Genomic DNA, 16052 nt, shown 5'->3' with positions numbered 1-16052 from the left:
CATGGCACCTCCCCACAGGTCTCGCCACAACCCACCCCCCCACCCCCCGGCCAGATCTCAGCAGCAGCTTCCTGTTCCCCCACCCCTCTGTGCCCAGAGGTCCCCCCCTTCCCCGAGTCCCCCACCCCACCCCCAACCCTGGCTGGGTCAGGCTCCTCCTCTGAGCCCTTGCAGACCCTCCGTATAATTCCTCCTCATCTCTTCTTGGGATCTGAGTTTCCCGTCATCTCAGTATCCGGGATTTCCTGAGCTGGATTGAAACCCACAAAACACTGCTCCTGGATTCGGTGGTGACCACCTCACGTTTCCTTATAACTGGGTGCTGTATAATGCCATTCAACCCTGTAAAGATTTAGTAACATATTAAAGATAGTACTGATAAGGGTGTTGCTAAATTCCTCTCCAGAAGCTTCTCCTTAAAAAAAATATTTTTAAAAGTGATAACACATGCTCATCACAGAAATTTTAGAAACTATGGCATCAACGAAGCATAAAAACAATCCCCTGTGTTAAGCTACCTTAGGAGATAACAAATGTTAATGTTTGAGATGAAAATTCTCACCAGTCTTTTTAAGATGCAAATGTATACACGTTTTATAAACTTTGAATCCCAGTATTAAACATTTTCCTATGCTCCCACATATTTTCAAAACCACTATTTTTAGCGGCCATGTAATGTAGCCTCAGATGAAGGAGATATTATTTATTTAGCCAAATCCTCATTTTTAGACATCTGCGTCATTTTCAGTTTTCGCTAATGTAAAGATGTAAAGAAAGCTGTGTTCTTGGCCTTGTAGGTACATTATTGCACTTTTCTGATTATTTTCTTTGGATGTATTTTAAGCAGGGACTTTCTTTCCTGTCTGTTGGATTACAGGGTATCAGGATTCCGCCATGTACTTGAGTGTATGGAGGGTCTGTCTCTGAGGCTGTAACTGATTGTACTGGGGGGCAGAGACATGAAAGAGCTGTTTAGGTCCAAGGAAATAAGATAAATGTGTCTCCTTTGGTGGCATGAAGGTACTTCCAGTTAAAGTAAAGCTTCAGCAGCGAGGTGGGGGCCTCCTTATTGTTCAACAAATTCCACGAATAGCTGGAGGCCTCTGACTTTGACCACCCCAAGCCCCGGTCAGGTCACTTGCAACTTGCTTTCTGAGATCCTGCGATGTGTCAGGCACTTCTTTGGCACCAAACATTCAGAATCAACGAGCACCAGCACTTGCCACCCACGATCTGGCCCAACTGGTGGGAGAGCAGAGAATCCAAGATGGTGCCCTACTTCCTGTGTGTGCGGGAAGGCACGGCTGAGACTCAGGGCACACGGTGCTCCGGCCGGCCCAAGAGCACAAGGTCCCATCAGAGGGACCTGGAAAATGGGTTCTGAAGGATGAATAGGAGTTCACAAGGCAGAAAATGGCCAGTGAAGTGGGGGGAAGGCAGTCAAGGGAGTGGGGCAGGGACTGCTCTGGCAGTCCAGGGGTTAAGACTTCACTTTCCAGTGGAGCGGGTGCAGGTTTGACCCCTGGTTGGGGAGCTAAGATCTTACATGACTTGTGGCCAAAAAACCAAAACATAAAACAGAAAAAATATTGTAACAAATTCAATAAAGACTCAAAAGAAAACCAGTACACATTAAAAAAAAAATCTTAAAAAAGAAAGGCAGGTGGCAATGGTGCAGAGGCTGGTGATGCCCAGGGACTGGGAGAACCCATGTAAACAGCCAGGCTGGGGCACGGGGTGCACTGGTTTTCTCTTGCTGTAACCAATGACCACAAAATCTGTGGCTCAAAACCAACACAAATTTTTTACGACACAGTTTTGGAGGGCAGAAGGCTGATATGGGTCTCCCTGGCTAACACGAAGGTGTGCATAGGGCTCACTTCCTTCCCTGAGACTTTAGAGGAAGTTTTTCTTTTTCCTGGCCTTTTCTGGTTTCTAGAGGTGCCTGCATTCCTTGGCTCGTGGCCCCTCCTCCATCTTCAAGCCACCAGTGTTGCCTCCTCTGACTCGTCTGATTCTCCTCTCTTTCTCTACCCGTAGCTTGGAAAGGCTCTCCTTTTTAACGACTCATGTGATTCAACCAGATTCATTTGCATAATTCAAGAGAACCTCCCCATCTCAAAGTTCTGAACTTAACCATGTCAAAGTCCCTTTGCCTCTAAGGTGACATATGCGTAAGTTCTGGGCTTTAGGAGGTGGACATGTTTGGGGGCTTATTCTGTTGACCACACAGGGCTTGAAGGCATCCAGAGGCTGTCTGTGTTTCTGGTCAGTTGGAGACCTGGCTGGGGCACCGAGATTGAACATGAGACAATAAGACAGTTTTCAGATAATCAAACCCTGTAGACTTTTCTTGAGCCTCAGGCCTTAGGATTGGCCATGAATGAGACACCAGCCTTTTCAGAGAGGAAGGGACTGAAGGAGGGACCAGCATCTGTCTACCGTTAAGGAAACCATGGGAGAGAATGACTGGACACTTCGGAGGAGGTGATGTCCAAATAGGGTTTTGAAGGATGAATAGGAGTTTTCCAGGTAGTCAGGCAGAGGAAAAGACATTCTAGACAGAGACAACGGTATGTGCAAAATCACAGAGGCACCTACCAGCCTGGTGTGAGAGGAACCCTAAGAGGCCTGGAGTGGTGAAAATGCGAGGTGGGCAGAGGAGGGCGGGAGAGCACGCTTGTGAGGCCCCGGGGGAGTTGGACCAAGGCCAGTCTTGTGAGCCAGCCCAAGATGAACTGTGTCCTCTAGGTGCTGGGGCTTGTGGATTAGAACAAGAACACGGCTACAGCATTCAGAGTAGACAGTGAGGCTGCAGGGTGTAGAAGGCATGGTTTAACAGAACCACGGAGGGAAAGTGGTATTTGACAAAGTGCTGGCACTGTGAAGCCTCATTCCTCTTGCCCTCCGGGGCCCAGCTGAGTGCAAAGTCCCATTCCCTGCCGCTTCTGGGAGGGGCTGAGCCTGGGGTGGGCGGGGCCAAAATGCTGCATTCTTTTCACACCCCCACCCCATGCTCACTCCTCATCTTCCTCACCCCGGCCCTTTCACCGAAGAAGAGCAGACCTGCATCTCTGCCCTTTGCTTTAAAGTCACACTCTGTCCTGGAGATTCATTGCATTTTAATAAAACTCCCGAGTGGGAAACATATTACCAAACTACCTTTGTTTTCTGTTATGTAATAAACCTCGCTTGAGTGTGTTTTGAAGGATGGAGCCATAAACCCGTTTACGGGCCGAGCAGTGTCCAGGGAACGTGCCGGCAGCCGAGTGGCATCAAGGGGCTTAGCCAGCTCTGCCATTAGCAGCAGGTTCCGGGGACAGTCAGTCCTCTCTCTGAACCCTGGCTTCTTGTCTAAGAAAGTGAGCCCCTGGGATCAGTAGATGATCCTCCAGGAAGAGTTTGCTCAGCACAGGGTTCAAGATGCCGGCTGTTTCTACGATGCTAGGAAGGCTACTCTGTTTGGGGGTAAAAGCCTAATGCTGGTTGTATCGGGGAGAATCATGGGCACCCTAATTCTGGATGTCCCAGCTCTATCGTTTATAGTGGCCTCAGGTAAGCTGCTCATGTTTCAGCGGACAACACTGGGATGTGCAGGAATAAGCCCGTGGAAGGTTGAGTTTCCCAACTGGTTTCACACAGTCAGACTTCATTCTGAAGCACCTACCAGGTGCCATCAGCCCGAAGCCACGCCCAGCCTAAGACACGTCACCCCTTCTTCATCTCCACGCCCCCTTCCCTGCGTCCCTCAGCTAGTTTTCCGGGGCGCTGACCCCTCTGGGCGCTCTCCTAGACTCAGCACTGAGTTGAAGGAGAACCTTGACTTCTGCCCCACTGGGGCTTCCATTCCGGGGGAGATGGACAGGCGGCCAGGAGGCTGCTCTTAGCCCTGAGCTACAGCGGGCAGTGTGCCCAGGCACGTGCCCAGGTGTCTGCCGTCACTGCTGCTCGGCTTTGCTCCCTCCTTGGAGACAGAGTCCCGAGCCCGGTTCCCAGTTTCCTCGAGAACAGGGACCCAGCCGCTGCTCTGCTCCGCCCCTGGTCTGCATGGTATTTGCAGCTGAAATTCTGCCTGTGTCCCCTGCAGGCACCCAGAGGGTCTGGGCTCTGCCAGCAGGAGAGCCCGCGCCCTTCACCACCATGCCACACGTTTCCCAAGAGATGCCCATTATCGCAGCTCCTCTGCGGACTTCTCCCTCTGGCGAAGCCTGCACGAGAGGTGTGAAAGCCCAGGCTTCCAGGGCAGAGACGAGTTCCCCCTGTCTTATTGGCTGTGTGGCCTTGGGAAGTCACTTCCTCTCTCTGAGCCCAGCTTATCCCGTCTGTAAAATGGGTCCAACGAGGTAACGGATGGAAAACGTGTAACCCAGCGCCTGGTTCACAGGAGACGTTGGCTGTTACATCCTCATTGTTTGAGCAGTGCTGTTGCCCTTGGCCAGCGTTGTTGGATCAGGCCTGAGTCCCTCTGTGCAGTGAATGGGGTCTCCAAAGCCTCTGGTCCAGCAGTGTCTCTGTCCCCCCGGCACTGGGGCCGGTGGGGTGACTGTGCCACAGTCGCAGCCCTCGAGGCTCTGTCACCATCTCTCGTGTCCTCTCCCCCACCATCCCTGCCACCTTCATCTCTACCTGGACATCGCCGAGGCCTCTCTGCCCGCCTATCTCCACATTGTCCTCTTCCGGTCCCCTGGGTCCTTGTGAAGCTTAGATCATGTCTTGAGGCCCTTGCTGCTCTGAGAAGGGCACTCAGAGAGCAGGGCAGGCCTGCAGCGAAGGGCGGCCAGCGGCGGAGGGATGGACTGAGGCCCACTCTCCCCCTCGCTGTGGCCTTCTGCTACTCACTGCCCTCGTTGACCCCTGACTCCTCCCTAGACCTGGCAGCCGAGCCTCTTTCATCTCAGAGCACCCTGCTCTGGGCCTCCTCGGGGCCACACCCTCCCATAGGACAAGGGTCCCCGGGGATAAGGGATAGCCTGCAGCCAAAGCATGCAATGGGGGATGGGGGCTGCCCCGCTCCCTCCCGCAGCCCGGGCTGCTCCCTCCGCCGGCTCTCCCGAGGGATGGATGGTGGGTGAGGCTGGGGTGGCTGTGGAGGGGATGAGCAGGCTGCAGCCCACACACGTGCATGAGGCCCCTCGCAGGGCAGGACAGAGCTGGGGGGGGAAGCTGAGTGTGGAGACCCCCGGCTCTCCCGAGGGATGGATGGTGGGTGGGGCTGGGGTGGCTGTGGAGGGGATGAGCAGGCTGCAGCCCACACACGTGCATGAGGCCCCTCGCAGGGCAGGACAGAGCTGGGGCGGGGAGCTGAGTGTGGAGACCCCCGGCTCCCATCAGCGCTCCTGCCCCAGTCCCGTGCATGTCAGGACGAGGATGTGTCAGGACCAGGCTCTCTGCGCGCTATTCCCAGACTCACATCCTCCTTAGTCTCTTCACCGTCTGCTCCACCAGCGGGCCCTGTGGTTCCTCCTCCAGGGTCTGTCCCGAGCCTGCACCCCTGCCTGCTCCATCCCCGCAAAGCCTCCATCACCTGGACGTCTGCACCAGCCACATTCGGGTCTCTTGACTCCTTCCTGCCCCCTTAGGCTCACCCAGCACCACAGCCGACTCTCAGCAAAGGGACTCATCACTGCCCAGCTTATAACCGTCCCATGGCTTTCATCACACCTGGAGGTCCATGCAGCCCCTTGCTGCACCCCACAGGGCTCCCCAGAGAATGCCTCTCACCTCCTGGTCGCTTCTCCCACAGCCCTGGTACTCACTCCAGCCATGCCTGCCTCCCCCACCCCTCTCGCCCACCCCCAGCCTTTGCCCCAGCTCATCTCTGTCCTGAAACCCTTCCCTGGACGTGAGCCAGAAGTCAGCTGAGTGTCACCTCCTCTGGGCCCCTGACAACACTCTCTTAAGTAGCTCTTCCCATTAGATCCTGTTCCTCCAGCTTCTTTACTCTGTATTGCATTTATTATAATCTCTCAGGGTTTCAATGAATTATTTGTGATGACACTACTTTAATGAAATTTCCATTTCCAAATTTTGGTATGACTTTTTCATAGATGTCTTGTCTCTCCTCCCCCATCAGGCAGCAGCAACCTCGCCTGTGTGCCTCATGGTGTATCCCAGGGCCTAGAACAGCGCCTAGCACACAATAGGTTCACCCATGGAGTTGAAAGCAGAGAGACTAGACATTCTGTTTGGCTGGCCTGTGAGCAGCTCTGGGAGGGTAGGGGCAGGTCTGCCTTGGTTCTGGAACCAGTGCCCATCCTCCCCCTTCATTTGGCAGAATCGGTAGTCAGAAAGGCCGGAGAGGCCTGGCAGATATGTCAGGGGCATAAGGCTGCCTTCGGTTCTTGAATTCTGGAGCTTTAGGAAGAATGGTGAGTGTTTAACCACCAGCACTCCAGGAAACAAAAAGCAAACCAATAAAACCCCTTCTAATTTGAAGCACTTTCCAATGTCCATGATGTAGTTTCTTATCATGGCCAGTTTTAAGCTTCCAGCAGGAAGTCACTGAACATAACATGGCAGGAGATGTATTCGATTGACTCTGGTGAGCTGGTGCGAGCTGGTGTGAACTAGTGGAGCTGGTGTGAGCTGGTGGAGCTGGTGTGAACTAGTGTGAGCTGATATGAGTTGGTGTGAGCTGATGCGAGCTAGTGTGAGCTGATGTGAGCTGGTGGAGCTGGTGGAGCTGGTTGAGCTAGTGGTGTTTGTGGTCCTAGTGGAGCTGGTGTGAGCTGGTTTAGCTGGTGTGAGCTGATGTAAGCTGGTATGAACTGATGTGAGCAGATGTAAGCTGATGTGAGCTGGTGTGAGTTTGTGTGAGCTGGTGTGAGCAGATGTAAGCTGATGTGAGCTGGTGTGAGCTGATGTGAACTGATGTGAGCAGACGTAAGCTGATGTGAGCTGGTGTGAGTTTGTGTGAGCTGGTGTGTCCTGGTGTGAGCTGATATGAGCTGGTATGAGTTGGTGTGAGCTGGTGTGAGCTGGTGTGAGCTGATATGAGCTGGTGTGAGTTGGTGTGAGCTGGTGTGAGCTGATATGACCTGGTGGATCTGGTGGAGCTAGTGGTGTTGGTGGTCCTAGTGGAGCTGGTATGAACTGGTAGAGCTGGTGTGAGCTGATGTGAACTTGTGTGAGCTGGTGTGAACTGATGTGAACAGATGCAAGCTGGTGTGAGCTGGTGTGAGTTTGCCCCAGCACACCAAGGTTGAGGAAGGTTCTGGAACCCTCCAGCTTCCTAGGACTCTGCAGATCTATATGCACTGCTGGCTGGGGGGATGCTGCTGGCTTTCCCCAGGAACCTTGACCCCTCTCCCCTTGGCGAGTAACCCTGGGGTCAGCGGTCTGTGAGGAGGAGGTGGCAGGGGCTGGACCTGGCCTTTGGCTCCTCTTCTGAACAATGGGGTAACAGCTGCCCCATCTTTAGAAAATCCTCTGCCAGCAGGAATGCCTAGGGCAGAATGGAGTGGGGAGCTCTGTCTGTAGCTGGGGAGATCCTGGCTGAGACCCTTGTGACCCCAAGATGTCCCTTTGCCTCCCTCGGCTTCGCCACCTTTGTCTGCCCAGTGTGGACACTGAGTCCTGCCTCTTGGCTGTGGAATCCGGATCTGCACAGCCCTCTGAACTAGGTGGGGAAACAAGGGCCCAGACGAGGCAGCAGCTTGCCCGAAGTCACCCCGCATCTCTATCTCTAGCAACCTCTCCTCTTGGTGCCCGCCCCCCAGCAGGGCTGACTCCCAGCAGCTCCTTAGCCCACCCACACTGGGGGTGATGGCTTCTCCCGGTGTGGGAGGGTCTCAGCGGGAGAAGCAGGGCAGGGGACCCACTTTGTCTTCCCTGAGGGCTGCACTCAAGACCCGGGAATGGCTCCCACCTGTCCCGGGAAGGTCCCTAGCCAGGGCTTGCCACAGCCAGCACCAAAGTCAGGGCACAAGTGGCCTCAGACCACAACCCCTGTGCTCCCCGCCTCCTGGAGGGGCAGGGGCCGTTCCCGGCATCCCTGGCAGGATGCTCGCTGGCCTGTGTGCGGGGGCTGGGGCCAGCAGGAAGGCAGAACCGACCCAGCCCCGCCCCTGATCTGAGCCACGTGGGCTGATCTCAGCCCCCGGAGCCTGGGGCTGGGGGCAGTGGGCAGGGGGGGTGCAGGTGCAGGTAGCCTTGTGTGGAGGAGCCAAGGCCTGCCTGGCGCCTTCCTGCTTTCCTCACCCGCTCACGTCCCAGAGTGCCAGGTTCTGTTAAACCAGCATCGCCTACAACCGGCCTTTGGCAGGTGACCCAACCCCTGCTCACGATGGCTATGGAGGACGGTCTGGAGCCCCCCAGGTCTGGCCGGCGGGGCCTTGGGCAGCACACATCGCTTCCCCATCGCAGCCCCGTGACAGTTGAGTAAGCTGCCCTGGAAGGCCCCCTCTCCCTTTCTGCTGCCCCGGTTTCATAATCTCGCCCTTCCCCTGGGAAAGGGAATCTGGGAAACTGGTCTGGGAGGGTTGAGCTTTCCCTTCCTTTGCATGACTCCGCATTGTCCTGGGTAAATGGCTCCCTGCACCAGAAACCTGACCCCAGAGAGGCTCCAGGGGGGCGCTGCGGGAGGAATCAGGACCGCTGGGCTTCTGGGCCTCTGAGACTGGCCCACAGGCCCAAGCACTGGATTCCAGCAGGAGAGTCCCAGCCTGCCGAGGTCACATGCTGGGGGCCTGGCGGGCCAGTCTGCATCTTCAGGCATGTTTGGTTTGGCCAGAAGAGGACTCTAAAATGAAGCTATTGCGCTGTCAGCATGGAAGAATTTTGAGGTCTCTCACAGGCAGCCTGGCATTCTGACCTCTAGAGGGGTGGGCCACCAGTCTGCCCCCTCAAGGGGCCTAGCTTCAGCCATCGTCCAGGACCCTCGGGCCCAGGTTATCTGTGCTCTGACCCCATCTGGTCCAACCTCTCCTAGTTACAGAGGGGAACAGAGGCGCAGAGGAGCAGCGGGCAGGTCGTGAGAGTCAGGCCTGCAGCCCAGGGCCCCAGGGGTAGCCCTGTAACTTTCCCCAGGGGACCAGGAGGGGAAAGCACCATTTTCAGACACCCCAGATCGTGACCCCTCAGCGGGAGTCACGGGGGGTCTGTTTGGCTGCAGGCCTGGGAGGACGGCTGAGAGGCTGCTGCTGGGGGTCAGGGCCCAGTTTGTCTCAGCAGAGAGCCCCAGGTCGAGCCTGCTATTCCTGAGATGCTGCTTCCCATGGCCAGCAACCGCGTGCTGGGACGCAGTGGGGGCTGGTGGCCCAGAGCCTGAGGAGGAGTAGGAAGGCTGGGCGGGTCTTTGCTGCTGGGTTTTCTCCAGAGCAGGCCTCCCGGCACATGGCTGAGCTAGGGGAGGCTGCCGGGGCTCGGGGACCGAGCACGTGCTGTCAGAGTGTTGAAGGTGCTGGTTTTTCTGGAGAGAAACCGGGGTGTGTCATGGAGACGGGAAGATCCTTCCCAATCTCTGTGTCTCCCTCCCCTCCGCCATCTCTTTCCCCATCTGCCCACTCCTCCCGTGTCCAGCAGCTTCTCCCAGACAACCTCATACTTTGCACGGGGCCCAGCAAGACAGTTGGAATGCCCAGAACATCTGACGGACAGGCTGTCTAAGGCCGACCTGGTGGCCTCAGGCCCTTGGGCCTCGGCCCATGTTCCCGGGTTCTCCGAGCTGCAGGAACTTGCAAAAATTTAGCTCAGGCTGGGGCTGATGACATCTCCAGCTGTGTGTTCCCGGCTCCGATGCGGGCAGTACCTCGCTCAGTCCTCCAGCAGATGCCATGGGAGGGGCACCTTCATTATCCGTGACATACGCACAGGGCAACTGAGGCTCAGACTTGCTAAGGAACCTGCCCAAGGTCACACTGCAGTGAGTGGTGAAGCCAGGCTCGAACATGACCCCTACATGGTCTGCATTCTCTCCACTCTGCCCCCAAGATTCCCTGACTGTCTCAGAAATGTCCCACCACGCTGAATCAGGCCTGGCCCCAGTGACAGCAGGCATGCGGTGAATTTGAGGGGGTTTCAGAGCAGTGGGACAAGAGCAGCCTTCCCGGGGTGGCAGGCTTGGTCTCTGGAAGCAAGACCATCGAGACAGGGAGGTCCCCATGGCGGCAGGAGACAGTCACTGCTGGGCCTGGCGTGATGGGCCCCGCTTGCCGCCAGCAGGGCCCCTGACTAGCACCTGGGTCTGGCACGTCCCAGGGGTCCAGAGGTGAGTTCTGGCACAGTCTGAGCCTCCAGGGCAGCGTCACGGCAACTGCGTCAGTGCGGGGGGCACGAAGATGTACTTGGGGGCCTCTTAGGGAGGGAAGAGCAGACCCTCCTGTAAGCTGGGGCTCAGGCCCCTGGGGGTCTTGGAGGGGCCGGATGCAGCTGTTTCTCATGCCTTTCACTGCATCAGAGCCAGACTCTAAACGCAGCTGAAGCCTAAGCTCGGGGTCTCGAACCCCCACAACAGGACCCCGGCAAGACGCGGTCCCTCTCTGGGCCAGAGATTTGAGCCCGCTGGGCTGGGCGCAGGTAATATCCCTGCGTCACCAGCATTAGGACCCGGTGGGGATGAAACAGACCTGATGCAGACTCAAGTCAGGGTCGCTCCTGCCCCTGGCCCATCCCCCACCGCCACTCTAGAGTTCCTGCGTGGGGGGGTGGGTCAGAGTGTCTGAGTGGGGCCCAGGGGTGATGGCAGTGGGGTGGGGAGGTGGGGTGAGTCCAGGAACTGGAGCTGCCCATGGTTCAGGGGCCGGGCTGCCTTCAACGGTGACCATTGAGGAAGACCCTGATGCTGGGAAAGATTGAAGGCAGGAGGAGAAGGGGATGACAGAAGATGAGATGGTTGGATGGCATCACCAACTCGATGGACATGAGTTTGAGCAAGGTCTGGGAGTTGGTGATGGATAGAGAAGCCTGGCATGCTGCAGTCCATGGGGTCGCAAAGAGTTGGACGTGACTGAGCGACTGAACTGAACTGAACTGAACTGATCGAGGTGGGGTGAGTACAGATGCTGGCAGGGAGGCGACATGGGGACAGAGGTCCGCAGGAGGGAGGGACCTTCACAGAGGCCCGGAGGCTGCGATGCAGATGACTGAGAGGGGCGGGGCCATGGAGGAAGCAGGGCTTCAGTGGGATGTCTGTTGCACTGGTCCCAGCCAACCAGGGGGCTGGCTTGGGAAGCAGTTCCACTGTTGGGAATCATTTTTGGGGTTAGTGGCCCATTTCCCAGACAAAGAGTTTGAGGTAGAGGAAGGAGCATGAAGGGCAGACCTGCTCCCAGTCCTCCCCCCTACCCTCCCTGGACTGGCTCAGCAGACTCTGGCTCTATGCAAACCGTTCGTGCAGAAGTGAATGTGTGCACAGACACAAGCCTACAACACACCCACTGAGAGGTCTGGGGATGACGGTGGAGTCACAGGCCCCCATGCTAAGGAAGTGCTCCCCAAGGCCCTCCGTCCGCTGCCCGGTGGAGACCTTCACAGGCTCCCTGGGGCCGGGTGTCCCGGCACCCCTGCACGCATGCTCTCATGGCCTCGGCAGCTGCAGTCAGCTAATTTATCCGCCACCCCCCCCCCCCCAGCTTTCTCATCGAAAAGGAATTTGATGTGGGAAATGATAAGGAAACAGCAGCAGAGAGTGGTTAAGACGCTCACTCGGGGAAAACAAATCAGCCATATCCGATCCAGAAACCTCAGTGCGTGTCTTAGGATGAAGATATGCAAAAAGAAAACAATGAAAGACAGTGTAGGAGGCAGCCTAGAAATGCAGAAAGGCCGGTCCTGTGGGGGAGGAGGTGTGAAGAGCCCCTTCTTGACTGTGTGTCTGCTGGGCGGGCCCTTCTCATACATGGTCCCACTGAGGACCCAGGGAGCGGGGCATCCGTTCAGGAATGGGAAACTGAGGCAGAGGCCGTGGAGTGCTGGAGTCAGGCCTTGAACTCCACCAGTGGGGGTGAGGGTCAGGAACACAGGCCCTGGAGCCCGTTCCTATCTGGGCTGGACTCCTGGCTTCACTGCGTCCTAACTGTGTGACCTTGGGCCAATTACTGAACCTCTCTGGTTTCTGTTTCCACCTCTATGAAATGGGGTGATCACGATGCCTCCCTCAAGATGGTTGTGGAGGGGGAGGCGTGAAGCCAGGCGGAGCTCTCGGGACAGATGAGAAGCCCTCGGGGGTGGCCAGCGGTCAGTGTCCGTGGATGACCAGCATGCCGGGTGCACGGCTGGGCTGACGTGCAGCCACAGGTTTGGAGCGGGTGGGGGCAGCTGGTTCCCAGGCCTGGGGGAGGGGCACTTCTCTTCCTCGAGAGGGATTCATCTGAAAGCAGCTGCGGGGCCTCTCCAGGCCTGGCCTCCACTGAAACGCTCATGTGTGTGACCCACGAATGTTTCAGCACCTACTATGTGCCAGGCCTGTGCTGTGCGCACGAGAGACAGTGGGAGTCATGCCCCATGGCCACCCCAAGGGGATCACACTGTGTGCTAGGGGTGATAATGACAATATGGCATGAGGAGAAACCACAGAGGGCGCCTAGCTGGGCTGAGAGCCTCAGGAAGGCTTCCTGGAGGAGGGGAATGCCTGGGCAAGGCCAGAAAGAAGGGGGTGCCACAGCAGCTCTTGCCCAGGGCCTCAGGAGAATGAGAAGACAGCAAATGCCACTGGGAGGAAGCTTGCGGTTTATTCAATACCTGCACTGCCAGATTCTGCTGGGGACCCTGAGCTTGCTGGCCCCAGCAGATGGATGGCTGCTGGTTCTTTCAGAGGAAGAAGGTCAGGGACATCTCCTCTAACGGTCTCAGCATCCCCATGAGACTGGTGTTATCAGCCCTATTCTACAGATTGGAAAACTGAGGCTCTGACAGGTGGAGGATCTGCCCCCCATCATCCGACCCCCTGGGCTCTTTCACGGCATGTTTTCCTCGCCTCGCCTGGAGCGCAGCACGGATGTCCCTGCAGCCTAGAGTCCGGGGTGTGGGGAGAGGCTCCTGTGGTGGGCAGGAGGTGTCAGAAGGACTGCGCTGAGCCCAAGAACCACTCGGGGCATTTAGCTTCCTCCCCAGAGAGACAGTCAACACATCATATGCACCTTTGAGCCAGTGCAAGGACCCCAAGGTTGTGCAGCTGTGGCCTGAGAGATGATGATGGCTGGTGGATAAGACCTGCCGCTCGCTCCCCGCCAGCCACCACGGCCCCTTCCCCACCTGCCCTCTGCCACTGCTCACCCCAGTCGGGACCCCATCGGCAAAGTGTAGTGGGGGCACCAGAGGCCACTGCAAGACCCCCCCCCCCCACTATCAGCGACAGCACAGTGATGGAGAGTCAGGGCAGGCGGCGGGCGGCAGTAGTGGAACAGGTGGTTCCAGTCCACTTGAGGCATGAGCAAGGGCACAGCCGTGGGCCTGGGGTCAGGATGGAGCTCAGGTCCTTTCCGGCCTCCCCGCTGGGAGTCAGTTCTCATCTGGGACATGGGGGCAACACCCGCCTCACAGGGCCCCGTGGGATTCAAGGAGAGGCGGGCCTCTCGGGGGCAGGGGGATACTGGCTGGGGCAGCCGGGGTCGCCCACACTCTCGGCTCGCAAGGGCGCCTCCCTCCACACGCGGCGCTGGCAGTGCTCCACCGTGTTGCACATCTGGGCTGCCTCCCGGCTCTGGCACCAGAAGCTCGGGCCCAGGACGCACTGGTCGGTGCCCAGCAGCACGTCTCTGGGGTCACGGCAGGCGCGCAACTTCGTGCAGAGGGTGGTGGGGTCCATCATGTCCCGGAGGGTCTCCATGAGCACGGGCTGGTACTCGCTCACGAAGCGGCCGCACTGCACCATGAAGGGCAGCGGCAGGATGCCACAGGCGAGCTTGAAGGCCCGCAGGACACGGCGCTCGGTGCTCTTCTGCTCCAGGTTGTGGACGGACAGACCGAACAGCCGCCGACACCCCCTGCAGAGGCTGTCCCGGTCCAGGAGGCTGGGCGGCAGGTTCGCGGGGCCCTCATGGACCGCCCGGGCCCGCCTCCATGCTCTGCACAGTCGAACAACCGTGCACATCTTTTCCGGGGTGATTCTGCTCAGGACGTCCACCAGCGTGGGGGTGTAGGTGTCCACCAGCTTGATGCACTCCCGGCCCACGGGAGGCGGCAGCGCGGAACACACACGCTCCAGGGCCTGGCTGATGAGGGTCTTGCTGCTGCTGCTTTCCAGCCAGTGGTCCAGCCTCTGCACCACCTGCAGGCACACATCACAGGCCACGGGACCCTGCATCTGCACCTCGCTCTTCTTCCATGGAGACGCCAGCTCCAGGGCGGGGACCCCGTCCACGGCAGCCACGTGAGCCGAGCGGGCGGGTCCCTGCCGCTCCTCACAGAAGCCTTCGTTTTCGCAGATCTCGCTGGGCGGCATGAACCTCAGTGTTTGCTCAGCAGGAGCAAGAAACTGGTGGATGTAGTTCTTGCAAAGGAAAGCCAGGCCCGGCCCCAGGGACTCACACTGCTCCCGTGTGGTCACCTGCGCCAGGCTGGACAGGTCGGGCCCAAGGGCACCCTGGAGCCGGGTGACCAGCCGGACACAGTCCTCGCACACGGTGCGCGCGGGAATCCGCTGACGGCGGGAGCCGAGGAGGCCACTGGCCACAAACGGGGCCACCATGTCGTTTATGTCCTCCTCGGAGAGCGGCCCCGGGGTGGCCGGGCGTCTCTGCAGCGGCTGGCAGAGGGTGAGAGCCGTGCACACCTGTCGTGGGGCACTGCCCAGGTCCCCGCTGAGCATGTTCAGGATGGCGGAGCTGTGGGCATCCACCATCCCCTTGCATTTGACCGAAGACTCCTGGCTGGGAAGCCACTCACAGGTCTTCATCACCGCAGCCAGGACGTCGGTCTCAGCAGCCTCGGGGTTCAGCCCGTTGCTGGCAGTGGCTGCCACGTCCAGGCACAGGTCACAGGGCAGGGACCTGGTGGTGGGCTGGCTCCAGACCGCGATGCGGCAGTGCCCAACCGCTCCGCATCTCATCGCCGCCTGCAGGTCCTGACACCACACCGCCGGGCCCTTGGCGCACTCCTTGGGACCAGAGACAGAGACGGCCAGGGCGGCGCCCAGCACGCCCGGCAGAAGCAGCAGCACACAGAGCATGCCTTGTCACAGGGCCAGCTCCACTGCGCGTGCGGCCGCCCCGCGGCTGCTATAAAGCCCCGGGTCCACCTGGTGGGCGGCCCCGCTCAGCAGGCTCCTCCGCAGCCTGACTCATCGCCCTGGTGTTCCCTGGTTCCCTGCAGGGTGTGCAGGTCGCTGCTTCCTGGAGCACCGTCCTTCCCTCTCCCCACCCCCTGGCTGGATAGACTCTCACTCAGCTTTCAAAACCCAGCTCAGTCTTCAGTAAAGCACAACTCACCTCTTTCCTAGAAGCCTGTCTGCCCCCTTCCCCTCAGCGCATCCTCTCACTCTGATGTCTTCCGCTGGCTAGGTCCCCTCCTAGAAAGACAGCCTCTGATGTCTGTTCATGTTAGTTGCTCAGTTGCGTCCAACTCTTTGGGACGCCATGGACCATTATCCTCCTCTCCAAGGAATTTTGCAGGCAAGAATACTGGAGTGGGTAACCATTCCCTTCTCCAGGGCATCTTCCCAACCCGGGGATCGAACCCGGGTCTCCCGCACGGCAGGAAGGTTCTTTAGTGTCTGAGCCACCACGGAAAGCCCAGGATGAGAGACTCTCGGGGGGATTTTTGTCCCCCTGTGGGCGGCACAGGCATCCTGTCCTTTTAATGCCAGAAGGTGCAGTGAATTCAATGACTGACCAACTACAGACGCCCTGTTTCCTACATCTGCCCTTGAAATGGCTCGCCTGGCTGGCTCTGCTCCTGGCCCGGGCCCGCAGTGCCTTGGAAGGGCCCCTCATGTCTTCATCTGTGATGTGAGTGCCCGTTGGCCTCCTGAGACAGCCGCCAGGGAACAGGTCTGGAAACTTGGCCGAGTGTGGGCTGGCCCACCCTAGATATGAAGGTGTTGGTTGAAAGTACCCATACACAGAAGGAATTTGTTTCGTTTCTATGTCACTCCTTATCTTCTTATTTTTCTGGCT

The 16052-nt window shown here is 58.0% G+C and overlaps 2 protein-coding genes across 2 annotated transcripts in view; one reads left to right on the top strand and one right to left on the bottom strand.

The window, feature by feature from the left end:
- The window catches only part of SORCS2 (sortilin related VPS10 domain containing receptor 2), a 487624-nt gene that overhangs the window by 201687 nt on the left and 269885 nt on the right, over nucleotides 1-16052 (top strand). The gene's annotated exons all lie outside the window — the stretch shown is intronic.
- PSAPL1 (prosaposin like 1) lies at nucleotides 13294-15106 on the bottom strand. The gene has a single exon (XM_020880332.2). The coding sequence runs from the start codon at nucleotides 15104-15106 to the stop codon at nucleotides 13493-13495; it is 1614 nt and encodes a 537-aa protein (XP_020735991.2). The 3' UTR covers nucleotides 13294-13492.

The sequence above is a fragment of the Odocoileus virginianus genome, unplaced genomic scaffold, assembly GCF_023699985.2.
Source record: "Odocoileus virginianus isolate 20LAN1187 ecotype Illinois unplaced genomic scaffold, Ovbor_1.2 Unplaced_Scaffold_5, whole genome shotgun sequence".
Taxonomy (NCBI): domain Eukaryota; kingdom Metazoa; phylum Chordata; class Mammalia; order Artiodactyla; family Cervidae; genus Odocoileus; species Odocoileus virginianus.
The sequence above is the reverse complement of the archived record's forward strand: the minus strand, read 5'-3'. Positions and strand labels throughout refer to the sequence as shown.

Excerpts from the sequence above, each read along its gene's own strand:
- PSAPL1 (XM_020880332.2), bottom strand. The coding sequence starts at position 15,106 with ATGCTCTGTGTGCTGCTGCTTCTGCCGGGCGTGCTGGGCGCCGCCCTG.